The sequence below is a fragment of the Botryllus schlosseri genome, chromosome 14, assembly GCF_051294905.1.
Source record: "Botryllus schlosseri isolate E-star chromosome 14, Bs_hap1, whole genome shotgun sequence".
Lineage (NCBI taxonomy): Eukaryota > Metazoa > Chordata > Ascidiacea > Stolidobranchia > Styelidae > Botryllus > Botryllus schlosseri.
This window is the reverse complement of record NC_137249.1, coordinates 8,380,299-8,397,822: the sequence shown is the minus strand read 5'-3', so window position 1 is coordinate 8,397,822 and position 17,524 is coordinate 8,380,299. Positions and strand designations below refer to the sequence as shown.

General features: G+C 40.6%; 3 protein-coding genes across 3 annotated transcripts; 2 read left to right on the top strand and 1 right to left on the bottom strand.

Moving 5' to 3' along the window:
- Positions 1–1,711: 1,711 nt before the first annotated feature.
- Positions 1,712–4,302, top strand: LOC145456135 (retinoic acid receptor RXR-alpha-B-like). Its single transcript, XM_080334198.1, has one exon. The coding sequence runs from the start codon at positions 1,838–1,840 to the stop codon at positions 3,464–3,466; it is 1,629 nt and encodes a 542-aa protein (XP_080190324.1). The 5' UTR covers positions 1,712–1,837; the 3' UTR covers positions 3,467–4,302.
- A 50-nt stretch (positions 4,303–4,352) lies between these two features.
- Positions 4,353–8,566, top strand: LOC145456136 (glycosaminoglycan xylosylkinase-like). Its single transcript, XM_080334199.1, has one exon. It carries the CDS (start codon positions 4,353–4,355, stop codon positions 5,652–5,654), a length of 1,302 nt encoding a protein of 433 aa, XP_080190325.1. The 3' UTR covers positions 5,655–8,566.
- A 3,236-nt stretch (positions 8,567–11,802) lies between these two features.
- LOC145456137 (uncharacterized) lies at positions 11,803–15,751 on the bottom strand. Its single transcript, XM_080334200.1, has 2 exons — positions 15,534–15,751; positions 11,803–13,095 (listed from the first exon to the last, which is right to left on the bottom strand). Exons 1-2 carry the CDS (start codon positions 15,550–15,552, stop codon positions 12,674–12,676), a joined length of 441 nt encoding a protein of 146 aa, XP_080190326.1. The 5' UTR covers positions 15,553–15,751; the 3' UTR covers positions 11,803–12,673.
- Positions 15,752–17,524: the final 1,773 nt, after the last annotated feature.

Below are 17,524 nucleotides of genomic sequence, written 5' to 3'. Positions count from 1 at the left end.
ATTTTAGAATTTCTTCCCGGATGCAGTTTTTACAGTGAAGTTCCGGAGACGTCCGAGAAAGTCCGGACGTATGCCAACCAGTACTGCGATGAATCGAGTCAACTTTTTCGTATGACTTGACTTGACTCGAGTCACTTTGCAAAAATGACTTGACATGACATTGACTCGGCGCTTCAGAAATGCGGATTGACTCCTGACTCGGCGCATAATTTACGAGTCAATTTCAAGTCATCAAGTAAACGGTGTCGATTACTTAAGTCACTGTATCTTGTGTATGTTTGGGTTTTTAGCGATACGCCGGTGTCACCTGTGAAAGCAACCAATCGGTCACTGATTGTACACGTTTCACTGATCTTCTATTGAGACATCGCAAATAAATTGACCGCAAACGAAATGATTACAGGACGACAGTGCTTACATTGCGCAGTGATCACCTTTACCAACCATCTCGTATGATTCAAATTGAAGGAAAACGAGTGACTTGCCTTGACTCGAGTCACCATAAAAATCGATCGACTTGAATTGACTCGAGTCAAAATGTGCAGTGTCTCGAGACGACTCGATCGTGACTCGAAGGCAGTGACTTGATCCAACACTGATGGCAACCCTACCAGGCTCGGAATAATCCTGCGCTTGCCATCTGAAGTCACCACCTCCCTGAGCTCTACCAGTGAACCTGAGGACGTGGACTGGGAGACGATCAAAATGATAAGCAATATACGCCATTGCCAGAAAATTCCATCCTTAGTATGAAATTTTTTCACTCCTCGCGCGACGACACACACACATAGACAATGACATGTACCCTATGACAAAAAATATGCCAATCTATTAGTGATAAAAGAGCCTGTGGTGAAGGTATGGTGGGTGAAAGCACGTACTCCGCACGTTTGGTTTATTATCATATGGGGACCCAAGACTAACGTTTTGGGGTCGACTGACGAAGTGAGCTGAAATCAAAGGCTCAAATAACCGTATGCGACTCGGGAGAAGCAGCTTGGCCTCCACTGCAATATGATGAGTAATGATACCATAGGCTATGATAGGGTTAACATCTTTGGGGAATCTGAAAAGTGGAGTGAAAATGGGTAACTGACGCTAAACAGCAGAGACGGACGTCCAAGCGGGAAATTCGTCGTTCGATCGAAAGTGACGACCTTTTTTTAGTCAACTCACCAAATTTTACAGAAAAAATATCGAAATCGGCTGTTTTCAGTCTTGATCAATTAAATTTTCGGTAAAAGCGTCCTGCTGTGGCTATTTCAAAATATGGTAACCTTAACGTATGATAACCCTAATACATGAAGTGCCGTGTCCTATTTTTTTCTATTTAGTCGGAATTTTAAGAGAAAACTAATCCATTGACTTGAATTCAACTATACAGATTGAGATAGAGACAACGTCCATTTTCGTTGCAATTCATTTTTGGCGATAAAATGCAAATGCAAATCCAAATCCAAATCAAATTTTTAATCGATTTCCAGTTAGTGGAGTCATGGCCTTCGTATCAATGTTCCAAATTGCAAATATAATTCTTAATCGTAGTAATAAATTTTAAGTAGAGTTTCTATCATCAGATTTTTTTTGTTTAAAGTCTCATCGGGTTAAACCAACGTGCTGTAGGCGGAGGTTGAGCGCACATTCCGATTTCGACGACTGAGCCAAAAATATTCCTTCCGGAAAAATGAGATGCGTGTCTAGCATTTGCTTGAATAGTGCTCCCTTCGTAACTTTTCTCGCCGTCGCTTGACGTTATGTCCTCAAATTGAACTGAACTTGTAACATCGTGTGTGAGGTCAGGATTTCGTGGTAGTTTCGTTTTGCTAACGCTCGTAGCATGTCTCAGCAGCAGGGATCGCAGGGCATGCCTCTGCCAGGCGGTCAGTTTTCTGCAGGTCGATCGTCAGACAGCGTTGCGAGATCTTATGGATTTCCGAACCCGGGAGCGCAAATTTTTATCAACGATGCGTTCGCACAACAGCAGAGTGGCTTGCTCAATTCGAGGGAATACTCAGGGGGGCAGTTACCCCCCTCTTTGATGCATCAAGGTCACCGTCATTCATCAGGTCATCATGGAATTGTTTCTGGCTCGTCATGTGAATTGCCTTCGGAATCAGTTGTGACCACAGCCCATCAAAAATATCCTTATTTTGGTGGAAATAATCAAACTCCAGATAGTACATCTGATTCGGGCACAGTACAGCAGCAAAGGCGCCAAGATTCATTGATGCCGGGAAACATCACAATCAAGCAAGAAGTTGGTGTGCCTTCACAAATGTTCCCATCGTCGAACGGAATTGGAAATAAACCTTTACAATTTAATCAGTTGACTTCAACTGGTGTTCAACCACCTGGCAGCATTGGAGATCAAGGGATGTTTTCTGGGCTCTCTAATGTACCGATGGCAAAACACATTTGTGCTGTATGTGGCGATCGCGCCTCTGGAAAGCATTATGGAGTGTACAGTTGTGAAGGATGTAAAGGATTTTTCAAGCGGACTGTTAGAAAAGATCTCTCGTATACATGCAGAGACAATGAAGATTGTGTAATTGATAAGAGACAAAGAAACAGATGTCAACATTGTAGATACCAGAAATGCCTGATGATGGGAATGAAGCGGGAAGCCGTACAGGAGGAACGCCAGAAAAACCGGGAGAAGGATGAATGCGAGGTACCAAATCCTAATGACGATATGCCAGTTGACAAGATCTTGGAAGCTGAAATCGTATCCGAGCCAAAAGTTTCTCAAATAATTCCCTTTGACCAATTCCGAGAGCAAGCTGACCCTGTTTCCAATATATGCAAAACTGCTGACAACCAATTGGTTACTCTTGTCGAATGGGCTAAAAGGATCCCTCACTTCTCGTTGCTTCAACTTGACGATCAGGTTCTTCTTCTTCGTGCTGGGTGGAACGAATTATTAATCGCTTCCTTCAGTCATCGGTCCATCAATATAAAGGAAGGCATTCTCTTAGCTAGCGGTGTTCATGTGGAGAGAAATAGCGCTCACAAGGCTGGCGTGGGGCCAATTTTTGATCGGGTTCTTACAGAGCTGGTTTCTAAGATGAGAGATATGATGATGGACAAAACGGAGTTGGGATGTTTGAGAGCAATTGTTCTTTACAATCCTGATGTGAAGAATCTATCGGATTCCGCCCATATTGAGTCACTCCGGGAAAAAGTGTATGCTTCACTTGAAGCTTACTGTCGCTCCAAGTATCCTGATCAACCTGGAAGATTTGCGAAGCTATTGCTTCGTCTGCCTGCTCTGCGCTCAATTGGCTTAAAGTGTCTGGAGCACCTTTTTTTCTTCAAACTTATCGGAGACACCCCAATTGACAAATTTCTAATGGACATGCTTGAAAATGCTGTACCGGACAACAACATGACTAGTTCTACTTTCTTATCTCCCGATAACTCTCGGGATATGCCGTCGCCTACTTCTATTAACTCTGCGAAAACTTGAGTTGCCTCGCTGTATTGTGTGATGAATGAATTTATATGAATGTTTGGCATGCCCATTGCCCATCCTTGATAATTGCTTGCAAACAGATAATTTATATCGCTTTGAAGTGACATAAATGCCTGGAGTAGTAGCCTAACGTGTACATTGTACAATGACAAACATGATTACTTCAAGATGTTCTTTGTGCAGGATTTAGCAATCTCTGGCTGGTTAAATCTATGAAACAAGTAACTTTGATATTGTCTCTGACAATGATCAAAGATATATTGATCTATTAATATCTTAGGCATAACCACTACATTTAATCTCCACCACATTGTCGCATATTTTGAAATGGCGCCTCCCCAAGTCAAGTGACAATTATGAAAAGCTATGAAAGCTCTTTTACAGTTTTGAATTTCATTTATTCTTGTGTATTTTATCACTTAGTATATCGATCACCTCCTGGTACAGCAGTTGATGCTCGGCTAGCTATTTGTGAAACAAATCTGCGGCTGAGTTTGGGTGATGTGATGTGTAACATTGTATTGAATATTTTCATGCATATGATTAATGTTTGGCAGTGTTTCTTATAGAAATTTGTAAATTTGATAATCCAATTTGGCCATCAGTAATAATACTGCTGTGTCAAATTTATACAGGCATGCTGTACTCTACGTTTGCACGAATTATAATGGTAAACAACTTCTTATGAAATCCGTTTGATGCTGAATATCATGCTAGTTCGCTTCTTACTGTACATGGTTTGGTTTAACCATTGCAAATTTATTTGTTTCGAACTAATGTCATTTCTATTTCTATTGTATCTCGGCTTGTGTTAATTATGGGCCATTTAGTTGGTATTAGCATTAACAGGAGAAACCACAATAGGTAATGCGCTTTTGGAATGCGACTTAGGAGCAGGTTTATCGCTGCTGCAGTGACGATAGTCTTCACATTTTACCTCCTCCGCTCTCTGCCAGAGCCTGGAACTTCAGCAAGTAAGGAAAACATCAAAATACATGTGGAATATGATAGCGAAAACATCAGGCAAGGTCCAGGTGTTATTCGAAGCAAAAAGGAACAATTTATTAATAATGAGTTGAAAAGACTTCGTACGCATGCTCTGTCATTAGTGGATCCCGATAGCCCATGGCCATGGGAGATAGCCGCCAAATGGGTCAGTGCTGATCAAATTTACCCAGAACAGCATCCGGAATTGTGTACGATTCTCGCCGCTATAGTTCATGCTAAAATCATCAAAGCCGATGTCTTTCCAAAAGGCACTCAACTCAAAATCCTTCTGATTTTAGAAGGAAACCAAAAAGTAGTTTTTAAACAGAAGAGGTATGAGAGAGATTTTGTCATAGAGGGTAAACCTTATGGTGGATTTGATCGTCATAATGGGGAAATAGCTGCTTTCCATTTGGACAGAGTTTTCAACTACCGCAGGTCGCCGCTAACAGTGGGACGGGTTGTCAATTTGAGAACAGAGGTATTACCCGTTGCAACAGAGAAACTGAAGAAAACCTTCTCAGAAAGCAACGGAAACTTGTGCTACTACGGATATTGCTATTATTGCAAGGAAGAAGAAAAGGCATGTGCCAAAGGGGACGAAATGGAAGGGTCCTTAACCCTGTGGTTGCCCGAAAAATTCTCTCATTTTGAGAAACTAAGGCATCCATACCAAAGGACTTACATCGATGGTCGTCTCTCTAAATGGGAGACAGATAACAATTACTGTGATAATATAGTAAAAAAGAAAACTCCTTATAACCGTGGCAGGAGGTTGTTGGATATCACTGATGCCAGCGTATTTGATTATTTAATCGGTAACGCCGACCGACACCATTATGAAATATTCAAAGACAAGGGAGACAATGCTATGTTGATTATGATGGATAATGCAAAAAGCTTTGGTAATCCATATTGGCACGAACCAAGCATATTAGCTCCAATAAAACAGTGCTGCATATTGAGAAACTCCACTTGGAGTAGGCTCAACTTATTCAAAAATGGCGCACTTAGGCAGTTATTAGAATTTGCCATGGAGGTAGACCCTTTATCTCCTGTGCTTCATGAATCACACTTGGTTGCAATGACTCAGAGACTAACTCATATTTTAGATACTGTGCAAAATTGCATTGACGAAAGAGGCTTCAACAATGTAATAATCAATGAATGGATGGGACTGCCAAGGGGAAGTTAATGTGACGCCGTGGTGTCATATTGCGTTGCAACCTGTTTACTTGAATTATTTTTCAAAAGCTTCTCTTGCGTGTATTGCTCATTAGTGATTGATTATGAATCTATAAATTGCACTGTAATTTTCGTAGCATCAACTATATGTAGGCTAGTTTTATAATGTACTATATGATGTCGCTTTTGTTCATCCTGTTATTCGTGTCTCACACCAACCTGGCAGGCCAGTTACAAAAGTCTAAAATGGGGTGGTACTACACTACATTGTTGTGAAATATTGTGGAACAAATCATGTCCAATACACGTCCAAGCTGAATGCGTCCCGCCAGGGTGAAAATATGGTGGGAGCAAAATATCGTTACGACTTGGGTACACTGGGTAGGGTACCTCGGAAAAATACGTCACAATGTCCAAGTCAAAAACTTGAAGAATTGTATTTTTGCTAAAACATACCGATACATTACTTTCTAAATAGACGTTATGGAAGTCTGTGCTGTGCATGGCCTAGATGTTTCCCATCCTCTCCTATGGACCGATTGGTATTGAATCCGAAAATGAAAGTTCTATACACATTAGACTTATTAATGCGACTAGCATAAAAGAGTTGTAATACCGGCAAGGGCATCTTGAAATGCTTCGCTGTACGTCATTTGGGTGATGATCATGTAATGTTAGCCATTGTTTTGTGGAGCCCTATTCCAGCTAGGGTAACACATCCTACAATATCAATGTATGGTGTTATGAAAGCGTCGTTACCGAGCAATGTATATTGTATACTGGCTTGGCTGCCAAATTGTGATATAGCCCAGTGCTTCCCAACTGGTGGGTTGCGATACATCAGTGACTCGCGAAGCTATTTCTGGTGGGTCGCGAAGAATTTCAAAATGTTGGTTTTTTATTAAATTACCAAACACCTAATCAGACAGGCATGTAACTTTTATCCTCCTCTGAATTAATGCCACGCTTCAGCACTTGCGGTAATAAATGAACCAGATTTTCGTGACAGTCATTTTGATAGTGCGAAATTGGACAGTGTGTTTATGTATGCCTTGAAATTGCGAACGTTGATTGGAAAATCCTATCCAACCGGATTGTAATCAGATCATAATATTTGGTACCCTTTTATGTTCGACGTAAACGGCGAATTACTACCTGAACACCCGCTGTCTCGTTTGTAATCTACTAGTTCTAGTTCATCCTTGTCAGCTTGTTACTCTCGTGTTCACAAATTGTCACGCAATTTCACTTGTGGGCGTCTAATTGAACTCGTCACTCGCGAGTCATTGTACGTCGAATTACGTTCTCATACGTTTGGTCATATCATATGCAAATGGGTCGCGAACTGAAAAAAAGGTTAGCAAGCACTGATATACACAGTTTCTGCATCTGCACTGAACTATTTTCCTACCCGACGTAATTGGTGTAGCGATGCTGTTCTTACGTGTAAAGTATCAGGAGCCAACATTTAACCAACACTTGACGCCGATAAACACTAGCTGTGTAGCCTGTCATAGGCCTTTTCTGGTATCACTTTACAAAGGTTTCAGATTTTGTGATGGTGATGTCACTGTGCCACAATTTAGGATAACTTGCATAGGATGGAAGAAGATTTACGCTAGGGCCGAGAAAAGGTGAATTTTGGTTCCAATCAAGAAGTAAAATGATGCCCGTGCGCAATCCACCGGATGAGATCGAAGCATCTATAGATCAGGAAATCGTTCCAAGATAGTGGCTTGGTGGTGTATGAGTAATGACTGTCCGTCGCGGACATCAGTTACGGCTAGCGAAAAGAGATGTTGGCGCGGCGGTTCTTAACCGGCGTTCCATCACAGGACACTGGTGGTCCCGTGAATCAGTATCATGGATTCCGCGGAGGTCAAGACAGACACTGAGCTCATACAAATGATTTGTGTTCATACGCCCGTATTGGTCATCACTGTTTTGATCGTAGGGCCTGGTCAGCCGCGGCGTACGCAGGAAATATTGTGGTGGTTTGAAATCTAAACCGGGACCTGGTGAAATACCGAATCAATGTGCAATATTTAAAAGCTCATTCGAGATTAAGCAATAGGTATCATCCCGTTGCACTCCGGCGGAACAATATGATGACAATTTCCAAAGTGAAGCCTCGCATTTATGATCTGGTATCGCGAAAGGGTACGGTACAGCAGAAGTACCCTGATAGATATTCATTATCATGTTTTCGTTGTGTGTGAAAATGACATTTAATGGTTTAGTTCTTTTAGCATTGTGTTGATGCACAGTTCAAATTGTGCACCTGTAACCTATAGTTAGCCTGTTTGTGTAGATTTTTGTTTTCATGACCCAACATTTGGGGTTCCGCGAAGGCCTGCTGATTAGCGTAAGTGTTCCGGGTTGCTATGTTAAGAACAACTGTATTAGCGTGTTTGCAGCCCGAACAAGATAGTACGGGGTAAAGTAACGATAATGTGGTTCTGAGCAGAACGTGTTAAAGCCAAGGTTCTTAATAAGTCGCTTCGATGGCAGGAGTGTGGAGACAGGAAAGCTGTGGTTGGCCGTTCGGCATCTCACTTATCTGTTCATTACATCGCATTGTACATTATGTCATGTGTGTGTCTTGCAGTGTTGGGATGACTCGAGTCATGACTTGACCCGAGTCACCTTTTTCGTATGACTTGACTTGACTCGAATCACTTTGCCAAAATGACTTGACTTGACTTAACTCGACGTATCAAAAATGTGGATTGACCCGTGACTCGGAGCAAAATTCACGAGTCAATTTCAAGTTATCGGTGTCGATAAAAATCACCGTATCTTGCATATCTTCGGATTGTTCGCGAAGCGCTGCTGGAACCCGTGCAGCAACCAATCATTTATTGATAGTGCGTTTTACTGAGCCTTCATTGTTCTCTCACAAATAAATTGACCACAAACGAAGTGATCGAAGCTTACAGCTTACGTTGTCGTAAACTATAGTAGTAAAGTCATTTAATAACAAAACATCCATTTCTGTTCTCTGTTGATACATTAACCAAACCTCTTGTCTTATTGAAATTTTACAGGGATATCCCTGGAAATTTTAATAGATATAGTTTATATACTCAATTATTGGCGCAGAATCGAATTGTATCATATCAATATGTGTAAAAGGGTAATGTATTGCATCTTATCAATTCGTTTCTCTATTCTCTATTTCAGCTGGCAGTTCTACGTATATGTGGGCGATACGGCGCCTTATTGCGTGTATATTTAAGTCTGTATTCGTTCATCGCTTCAGAATCAATGACCACTCAATCTGTAATTCATAAAAATGCAATGACGTATAATCATGCTTCATACTTCGAAAACGCAACTTGACTTGAATTGTGACTTGACTTGTGACTTGACTCGACTTGACTCTAGTCACCTCCGAAAATCGAGTGACTTGACTTGACTCGAGTCACCTTCGAAAATCGATTGACTTGACTTGACTCGAGTCAAAATGTGCAATGACTCGAAATGACTCGTGACTCGAAGGTAGTGACTTGATCCCGACACTGGTGTCTTGCGCAAGATATGAAAATATAATCTGTCCATTGATTGAGAGGAATAAAGTTTATGAACTAAGGAGTTTAATTTACGCTGTAAGTTTCAATTTCGACAATGATCCTAATAATTTTTGCGATTTTAAATGTCATTAGTGTCGTACTATCGATACGCCGATGCAAGATTGTTACTGATACGGGACGTTGTGCCGATCAGATGTTTCGGAATTATGATTGCCGTAGTTGGTGAATGCGTGTAGGTAGGTGTGAGCCGATGATGCTTTTATGGTCTGTCTGTCCAGCATCTGTGCAGAGTGCATAGAAATACTCAAAGTTATGGAGAAATATGGTATTTGCTTATAAGGTCAAGTCATATATGGTATGTATAATATGCCTTTTGAATTTAAGAAACAATGACTTTAATCGAAGTGGCTTAGAACGCCGAAGCAGCCCCTTCGAGCATACTCGATCTGGAAGCATTTTGTAAAACGCCACTCTAAAGCAGCGCATTATATGGCCAAACATCTGCGACCCGAAGAGAAAGATTGTTTGCCCCGTTAAGAAGTGTCGTGTTTGAATGGCGTACCGGCCGCGTCATTGGTTTTTGATTTAGCATATGATATGGTCAAGATATATAAAGAATTAGACACCAAAATCGCAAAAATATCTATTTCCTACGTGCTACCAAACCGATATTTTTTCATCGTGCTGCGCCGGATTTGCTTCAATCTCATAATCATTGCTCTGTGTATTGTCCAGATTTATAATTTGGAGAGGTATAGGCTATCTCAACAGTGATAACCTTACATGTCATCAAACTATGCGTGGGGATTGCAAACCTTCTGGTCGCTATTTTTAATATATTTTGATATGTAAGGGTGGCACGAAATTTTTCTCTATCATCAAGGGGCGTGTCCGAAAAGTTTCTGAGAACCACTGCTACAACTCATCTAAGATCCAGGTCTCATGCGTCCTTCACACTAGATAGGGGTTTCGAACTAGGTATTGTATATTGCTATCCTTGCAGCACACTACTATCTGGGAATGTGTTCTATACCGTTTTTGAGAGTGCTGAGAGCCAATTGTACAGTAGACAATGACATGCTTTGGAGCTTTCTGGCCAAAATGATTAACTAAATATCCTTGCATTCGAGAACTACAGAATGTAATTGTCAGTAATTTCTTTTCGTACCATAAATATTGAGTCTGTTTATTGTTCTGACCCACAACCTCAATACCTACATTTATATAGGTTGCAATATTTTGAGAATATTGTACACTATACAAATAGACTATACAATATGCATGTTAAATGTTAAGAATTGGGCGCGGTCTTCCAGCTGTATTACCGAACTAAATTTAATGTGAGCATGAGCTTGAGCAAACAACAGCGTAACCCCTAAAATATTGGGGGCACCAGACCGTGAAAATGTGAAAGGTTGCGCTATGAGAAAAAAGGATTAAGGACCACTGGTCTGGTATAAGACGATGAAGCTATCATGGAACCGCGAGGTTATCGAGTCAGCACCATCATTTTCCCTCCTCACGCTTTCAATGAGTGCGCCAAGCTATTTATGGCTATATTACTGGATCATTACGTTGCAAGCTATGGTTCGCGAAGGTGCTGATAGACCTTTTTTAGAGGTCAGCGAGCCATGGAACACTTTCAAATCGAAAGTTGAGCCGCGACCACAAAAAAGGTTGGAAATCACTGATCTATATATAAATTCTAACATGAGATCAATTCGCGTATCGTTGTAGTTTAATTACTAACAACAGCTGAAATGTGGGTTTCACCGATGTATTTCAATTTGGGAATGATGAAACGTACACAAATCGAATAAATGGTCCGTATAAAGTTGCTTTATCGTAACCTTATAGCCTCGATAGGATTAGAACAGTGGTTCTCAACCGCCGGTGCCGGTCCGCGAGGAATATTTCAATTTTATACATTAATTTCAAGATACAATGTTGAAGGCTTAGTCCTTTGATAAAATAAATAAAACATCTAATTCTAAACTGATTCAAAACTTCGTGAGGTAACATTAGGGCTAGAAACATGTTCGATTTGACTTAAAGTACACGACATGCGAGCGACAAATACAGAACAGATACGAGCTAACTCATCGCTATGCAGCGCACTTTGATCATTGGTTTTCGATTCATTTATTTGATGCAGGACCGTACCTGGGGCACCCCAAACCGCCCAATTGGAGAGGGGCCGAGCTTGAAAAGGGCCCAAAATTATTTCGCAAATGAATATAAATCATAGCGTTTTATTTGAAACTTTTCCCAACATTTTTCAATTTCTTTTCGGCTTTGCACGATTTAGTGTCCCTAAATGGCTTGCTTATTGGGTGCCCTTCTCCGAGAAATACGCATGATTTATAGGCATTTCAGCGCCAGTCATTGCCGCACCACGACGTATCCACACATAATGAAGTTTAGGTTAAACCCACGGCCTTTGGCGCGAAAGACTGTAAACGACTCTCAGCGGTAGCACGTTTATCTGGACAAGGCAATTTTACCTCGACTTGGCAGACTCACTACCATAAAATCTCATGGATGACATCATGAATATTATTAAATACGATCAAAACCCTCCAAATGTCACTCTCTAGCATCATATAATTGCCAAAAATGGTTGCATACTTTACATTTTGGCTTTATGTCAATTTTGACAGTTCACCGGTCCCCCGCCAGACATTTTTTGAAATTTTACCGGTCCGCGAGGCGAAAAAGGTTGAGAACCACTGGATTAGAAGACGAGTCCTTAGTTACGGAATAAATACGAACTGAAGCGAGCTGGTTCTTAGAGAGTAGTGAAAGCAGTTGCTGATGTTACAGTGGTGCAACAATTGTATCTGTCTCTCAGTCGCAGTTCTAGACACAGTGTATGGGCGTATAATTCTAAATAAGGCACGAGTGCTTCAGCAAAGCTAGGATAATGAATCAGTATGAAAAGCTCTCAATGACTTTTTATGCAGTTTTGACGGCGACCTTATATGTTCTTACCACCAAAAAATTATTCACGATGTGGATAATGCAAAATACCGTAGCGCCACAGCCACCTGTTACAGTAGTCAAACCCATTATAGCAAAAATGTGTCTTAGACCAGCCATGCTCGCTGAGTGAGTCACGAACGATCATTTGTTGACGAAATTTCGAGTATTTTAGCTCTCGCAGAGGTTGAAGTTCACGATGGACGCATAGTGGAGTTCTCCGTAACATACGCTATCCTTAATGGCCAGAAAACGGCTTTGCCCATAAATCGTCTCGAGAACACATAATCACATTATAGGGCAGGCCCTAACAGGTGTGTGGAACTGAAAAGTTATCATGGTAGTTACTGTTTTAATGTTCTATCATGTTCGCGGTTTAACCGGAATTATGTAGCATACGAATTGTATTATTACACCACTTGGTCTCAACTTGTGGAATGCAAGCGCGAAATGACAAATGCGAGAAATAAATGATTGTCACATGCAAAAGAAAATCAGAGTATAACAGCTATGCGAGTTATCGATTAATGCACCGACAAGAGAAACACATCGAAAAAACCGATGACAATTTTGAGGGAGTTTTCGTTCTACCCGCTCCACTTGAATACTGATATGCTGTTACACTGTCGATCGCTATGTTGCTTTGGGGTGTTGATCTTGCGTCTGTGATATAACCATTCGCTACCGAGCTATTGCGTCCGGAATGATCTGAATCGGAAGTCAGGTACGGGGAATGCCGTTTTTGTAATTTCTCTTTCTTGAGCGATATTCCCAAAGGGATGATTTGTGGTTCTTCAGTTTCCAATCCTCGATTTCGCGCGTGTTTAGACGTCTCCCTCATGTTTTTCTCGACGTTCTTCACCGGGGTTTCAGAATATGGCACGATGCTGATATCGAAATCTGAAGGCGGCCGGTGTTTTCTCTGTATTCGCTGCATACCTTGGAATGTATAACAATAAACTTAATGTGATTCGATCTGATTTCGATCGACAGCATACATTTTCGGGGTTTGGAAGGCCGGCCTAATTTTAGCATGTGTGAAGTGACACTCAGTTGTAATCTAGTGATAAATTGATCGACTTTCATGCGTTCCTCTCATTTACATGTTCATCTCGATATACGTCTTGCCCTAAAGTTGGTTGAAAGACTGTATACAAAATCAATCTAATCTTTTTATTTTATCGCAATTTTGTACTGTGTTGAAATGATGAAATTATCAGTAGCCTATATTGAACTGAACTGAACCATTCGCATCAAATACGACGTTAAATTCGATATAGACATTGCAGATATGGTCAGTACTTCTTCTTTTTCGTACTCAGGTAGGCGTTGTAACTTACAGTACTTACTCGAATGGATATATTTTGGATAGATATAGCCTACTGTTGTACTCATGGAATTTTTGGATATAGGTTTGTATAGGCTTACCATATTTTGGAAATCTAAAAAGAGGACACTTTTTCAGAAAGTTCAGACATGCAAAACCGGAGAAAAAACCGGTAAATTTTTCCCACTTCGTGATCGGTTGACTCAAAAAAAAAAAAGGTCATCACTTCCGCTCAGAGCTCAAAATACCGTTTTTCTCTCAACATTGCCAGGTGGATGACTAAAAAAAAAGGTCCTTTTCGCTCAGAGCTAAAATCACCGTTTTTCACTCCGAAATACCCGCCGGAGCTTAACTTCTGAGCTAATTTTGCGGCATATCACTCGTAATTTCCTCTAAATTTGACCTAAATTTTCAAAAAAGAGGACAAAATCTCAAAAAAGAGTACAAAAGGGCGTCCTCCGAGGACACTTTCAAAAAAGTCAAAAAAGAGGACAAATCCTCTTAAAAGAGGACGTATGGTAAGCCTAGGTTTGTATCACTTTTACCAATGAAATTGTTATAAGAACAGGCGAAATAGTCCCTGTGTCGCGGTGACTGGATATTGTTTCGAAAAGTACAACTGTTTCTAGCGTCATTAGTCATTTTGTGTTGATCACGACGACGGTTACTACAGATATCCCTATGCCTTCAATTTCAAAAGTAGCCCACATCCGACTGACTACTAAAAGGTATGCGACCAAAACTACTTAGTTGAGTTCTTTTCAGACCTCTCAGTTTTAGACTTTCTGCTTGAAGTAGTTTTAGCATATCCTGGAAATCGCGACTTTTACTTGTAATCGATTAAAATATACGGCATTTCTTCTACTTCCGTGAGAGTAGCAATAAATACTCACTATTTCGAGCACCTCGACTACGAAAAACGAACCTCATTTTCAAAATTCTTTGCTATGACTTCATAAAATGAGATCATGTGAATTATCACCCGTATTCAGAAAATATTACGGCGTGGTATTACGATCAGACCATCGCGTTTTGCTGCATGCAATGGATATTAATGGGTCATTATTATTACGGGCTTTGCACATCACGGACAATCAATATAGTTAATATTAGGGTTGCATATAAAACAAACGGTGTTTTAAAACACTTTGTTCAAAACATGTTTTAAACAGTGGTGCAAAAAAATTGTGATAAGCTCTAAAATTATGCCATAATTGTGTAAATACTTCCCAAAAACATGTTGTATGAGCCTACGGACACTTACCACCCGCTTTAGCCAACGTATAGCGATATGGGATCGTTGGAACCCTCAAAATAGTCGGTTCAACAGTTATAGTACAGATATTTCGTCAAAGGAGCTATATTTACTCTATATTTTCCATTGTCAATGTCAAATCATTATGGCGTCACAATTGAATATTCCTGACGTCATGGCTTGATAAAAAAATAAAACATGTGTTGAATAAAGGGGCTTGCTTACATGTTTGTTTTACATTGATTTTTGTTTTAAATGCAACCCTAGTTAATATCATATCCATATGATAAGGGTTAAACAAACTTGCCACTGGTAATGACAAATTAGGTGACAACTGAGGCAACGATATAGATTAACTATAAGGACATGAACATTGGACATGTGAAGTTGTCTACAGTGGTTGGTATTTACGGGTTATTTCTTCACTCATACGTGACACGTTAATCCAAAATTCCTATAGAGTTGTAACTCATGTCCTGTTCCGTATACATTACAGAGGTGGATGACCAGTGACCAAGACCCTTACTACCCATTCCAGTCGTTTCAGTGTATGACAATCATTTGATGTTTTGAACTATTACTAAAAATAGTATATTCAAAGCACATACTTTCGGTGGTGGTCTACAAACATACAGAGGTAGAACTATGGTAGCCCACAGCATTCTCACCCTTCGATTCTGTTTGAACAAATATTGATACCACATTAGGTCGCCATATGTTTCGAAGGCGGGTATAGAACCATAGAGAGTTTTGGCAATCCCATTAGGAAAATTTGTTTCAACTGATTGAACATACCTTCACGTAAATATGCCATCGCTACAGCCGAATTCTTTAAACTGAGAAAGAGCAGATTGACTTCGATCTGATGTCTAAACCTTGACTTTCATATTTTCAAACTTCAAAACCCTGAGTTGCTATTTAGCTTTGTTGACGTACTCATTTGATCTCAAGAGCCACAGAACACTGTCTGTCATCACGCTGTGTCATACGATTCCAGGAAGGCGCACTGTTTCCAATCACGAACCTGATACCCAGACGAAATCTGATATGCTAACGAATCTGGGTGCCGTTGTGGTGAAGTTCCGTTGGAGCGCGATTTCGTACTTTTGCGGTCACAAAATGCCCCGCAACAAAGCTTGATTTCCGAAAAGTACCCGGAACTACTAGATAACTAGAACAACATAGTTGTATCCTTAAAATTTAGATTCCAATTTAATTCGAAAATTAAGTACAGTCCACATTTCACCAATACACAATAGTGAGATAATGAGAGCTGTTGAAGCGAGTTGCAGCATGTTTCTGTTGGGTTGCAGTTTCCAAGTGAACTATAGGGCTACTCCGCCATTCTATTGTTATGCGTTACCCACATATAATTCAGTGTTGGGATGACTCGAGTCATGACTTGACTCGAGTCAGACTCGAGTCAACTTTTTCGCATGACTTGACTTGACTCGAGTCACTTTGCAAAAATGACTTGACTTGACTTGACTCGTTTCTTCAGAAATGAGGATTGACTCGTGACTCGGAGCAAAATTTACGAGTCAATTTCAAGTCATCTAGTAAACGGTGTCAATTAAATCGCTGCATCTCTTTGATGTTCGGATTGTTCGCGATACGCCGGTGTGACTTGTGAGAGCAAGCAGTCATTCACAGATTGTACTTTTCACTGTTCCTCGATTGTTACATCACAAATATATTGACCGAAAACGAAATGATCACAGCTTACGTTTATGTACTAGCTGTAGAAAAATCTAATAACTACGTATCTCTGTTTGTTAGATGGCTCAGTGCTTACATCGCGTAGTGCCCAGCTTAGCCAACCCCCTAGTATGATTTGAATCGAACGAATATAGTTTATGCGTTTATAATCTCACGGATGTGTTGATGGGTAGTGTATTGTACCATATCAATTTGTTTCAACTTCTCGGCGCTTCGTATTAGATCCTCCATTTTAGCAGCTCTAAGAGTTCGTGAGTGATACAACGCCTTTTTGCACGTATATTTAACTTGATACTCGTTATTTGATTTAAGCGATATCACCAACCAATCGGTCATTCACAGAGCTAGCAAAATGTAATGACTTTGAATCATCACTCATACTTCGAAAATTCAATTTAACTTGAATTGTGACTTGACTCGTGACTTGACTTGACTTGACTCGACTTGACTCGAGTCACCTCCAAGAAACGAGTGACTTGACTTGACTCGAGTCACCTTCTAAAATCGATTGACTTGACTTGACTCGAGTCAAAATGTACAATGACTCGAGATGACTCGTGACTCGAAGGTAGTGACTTGATCCCAACACTGATATAATTACACGGACTCACAATTATATCGATGTAAAGCAGTGGTTCTTGAACTGTTTAGGTCGTGACTCAAATCTGAGCATCTCGCGGACCAAGTCCCACACATCAAAAAAACTATTTGTAATACCTATTAGCAGTGGTGGCCCTACGAACGGGGGGCCCTGGGCGAGACTTACCGGGGGGCCTATAAGTATCTATCCGTAACTTCTGGGGGGCTCCGCCTCCAAGACCCCCCTTGCGCGTCGGTTATTATTGTTATGTTCGTGCATTTACGTTCGGTGTCGTAGAACTCTTTCTTTCTCTAGGATTAGTAATTTCAGCCAATCATTATTTCCTCGTGTGTCATGCTTGTATTTATACCCTGTGTTCTGTTGTCTCGTGGTCTTTTCATTTAACTGAACTCTGGATCGTGTCGCTGCCTTAAAGTCATACTGCTGTTAATATATACTGATTTCATATTGCAACCTCGTCGTATTG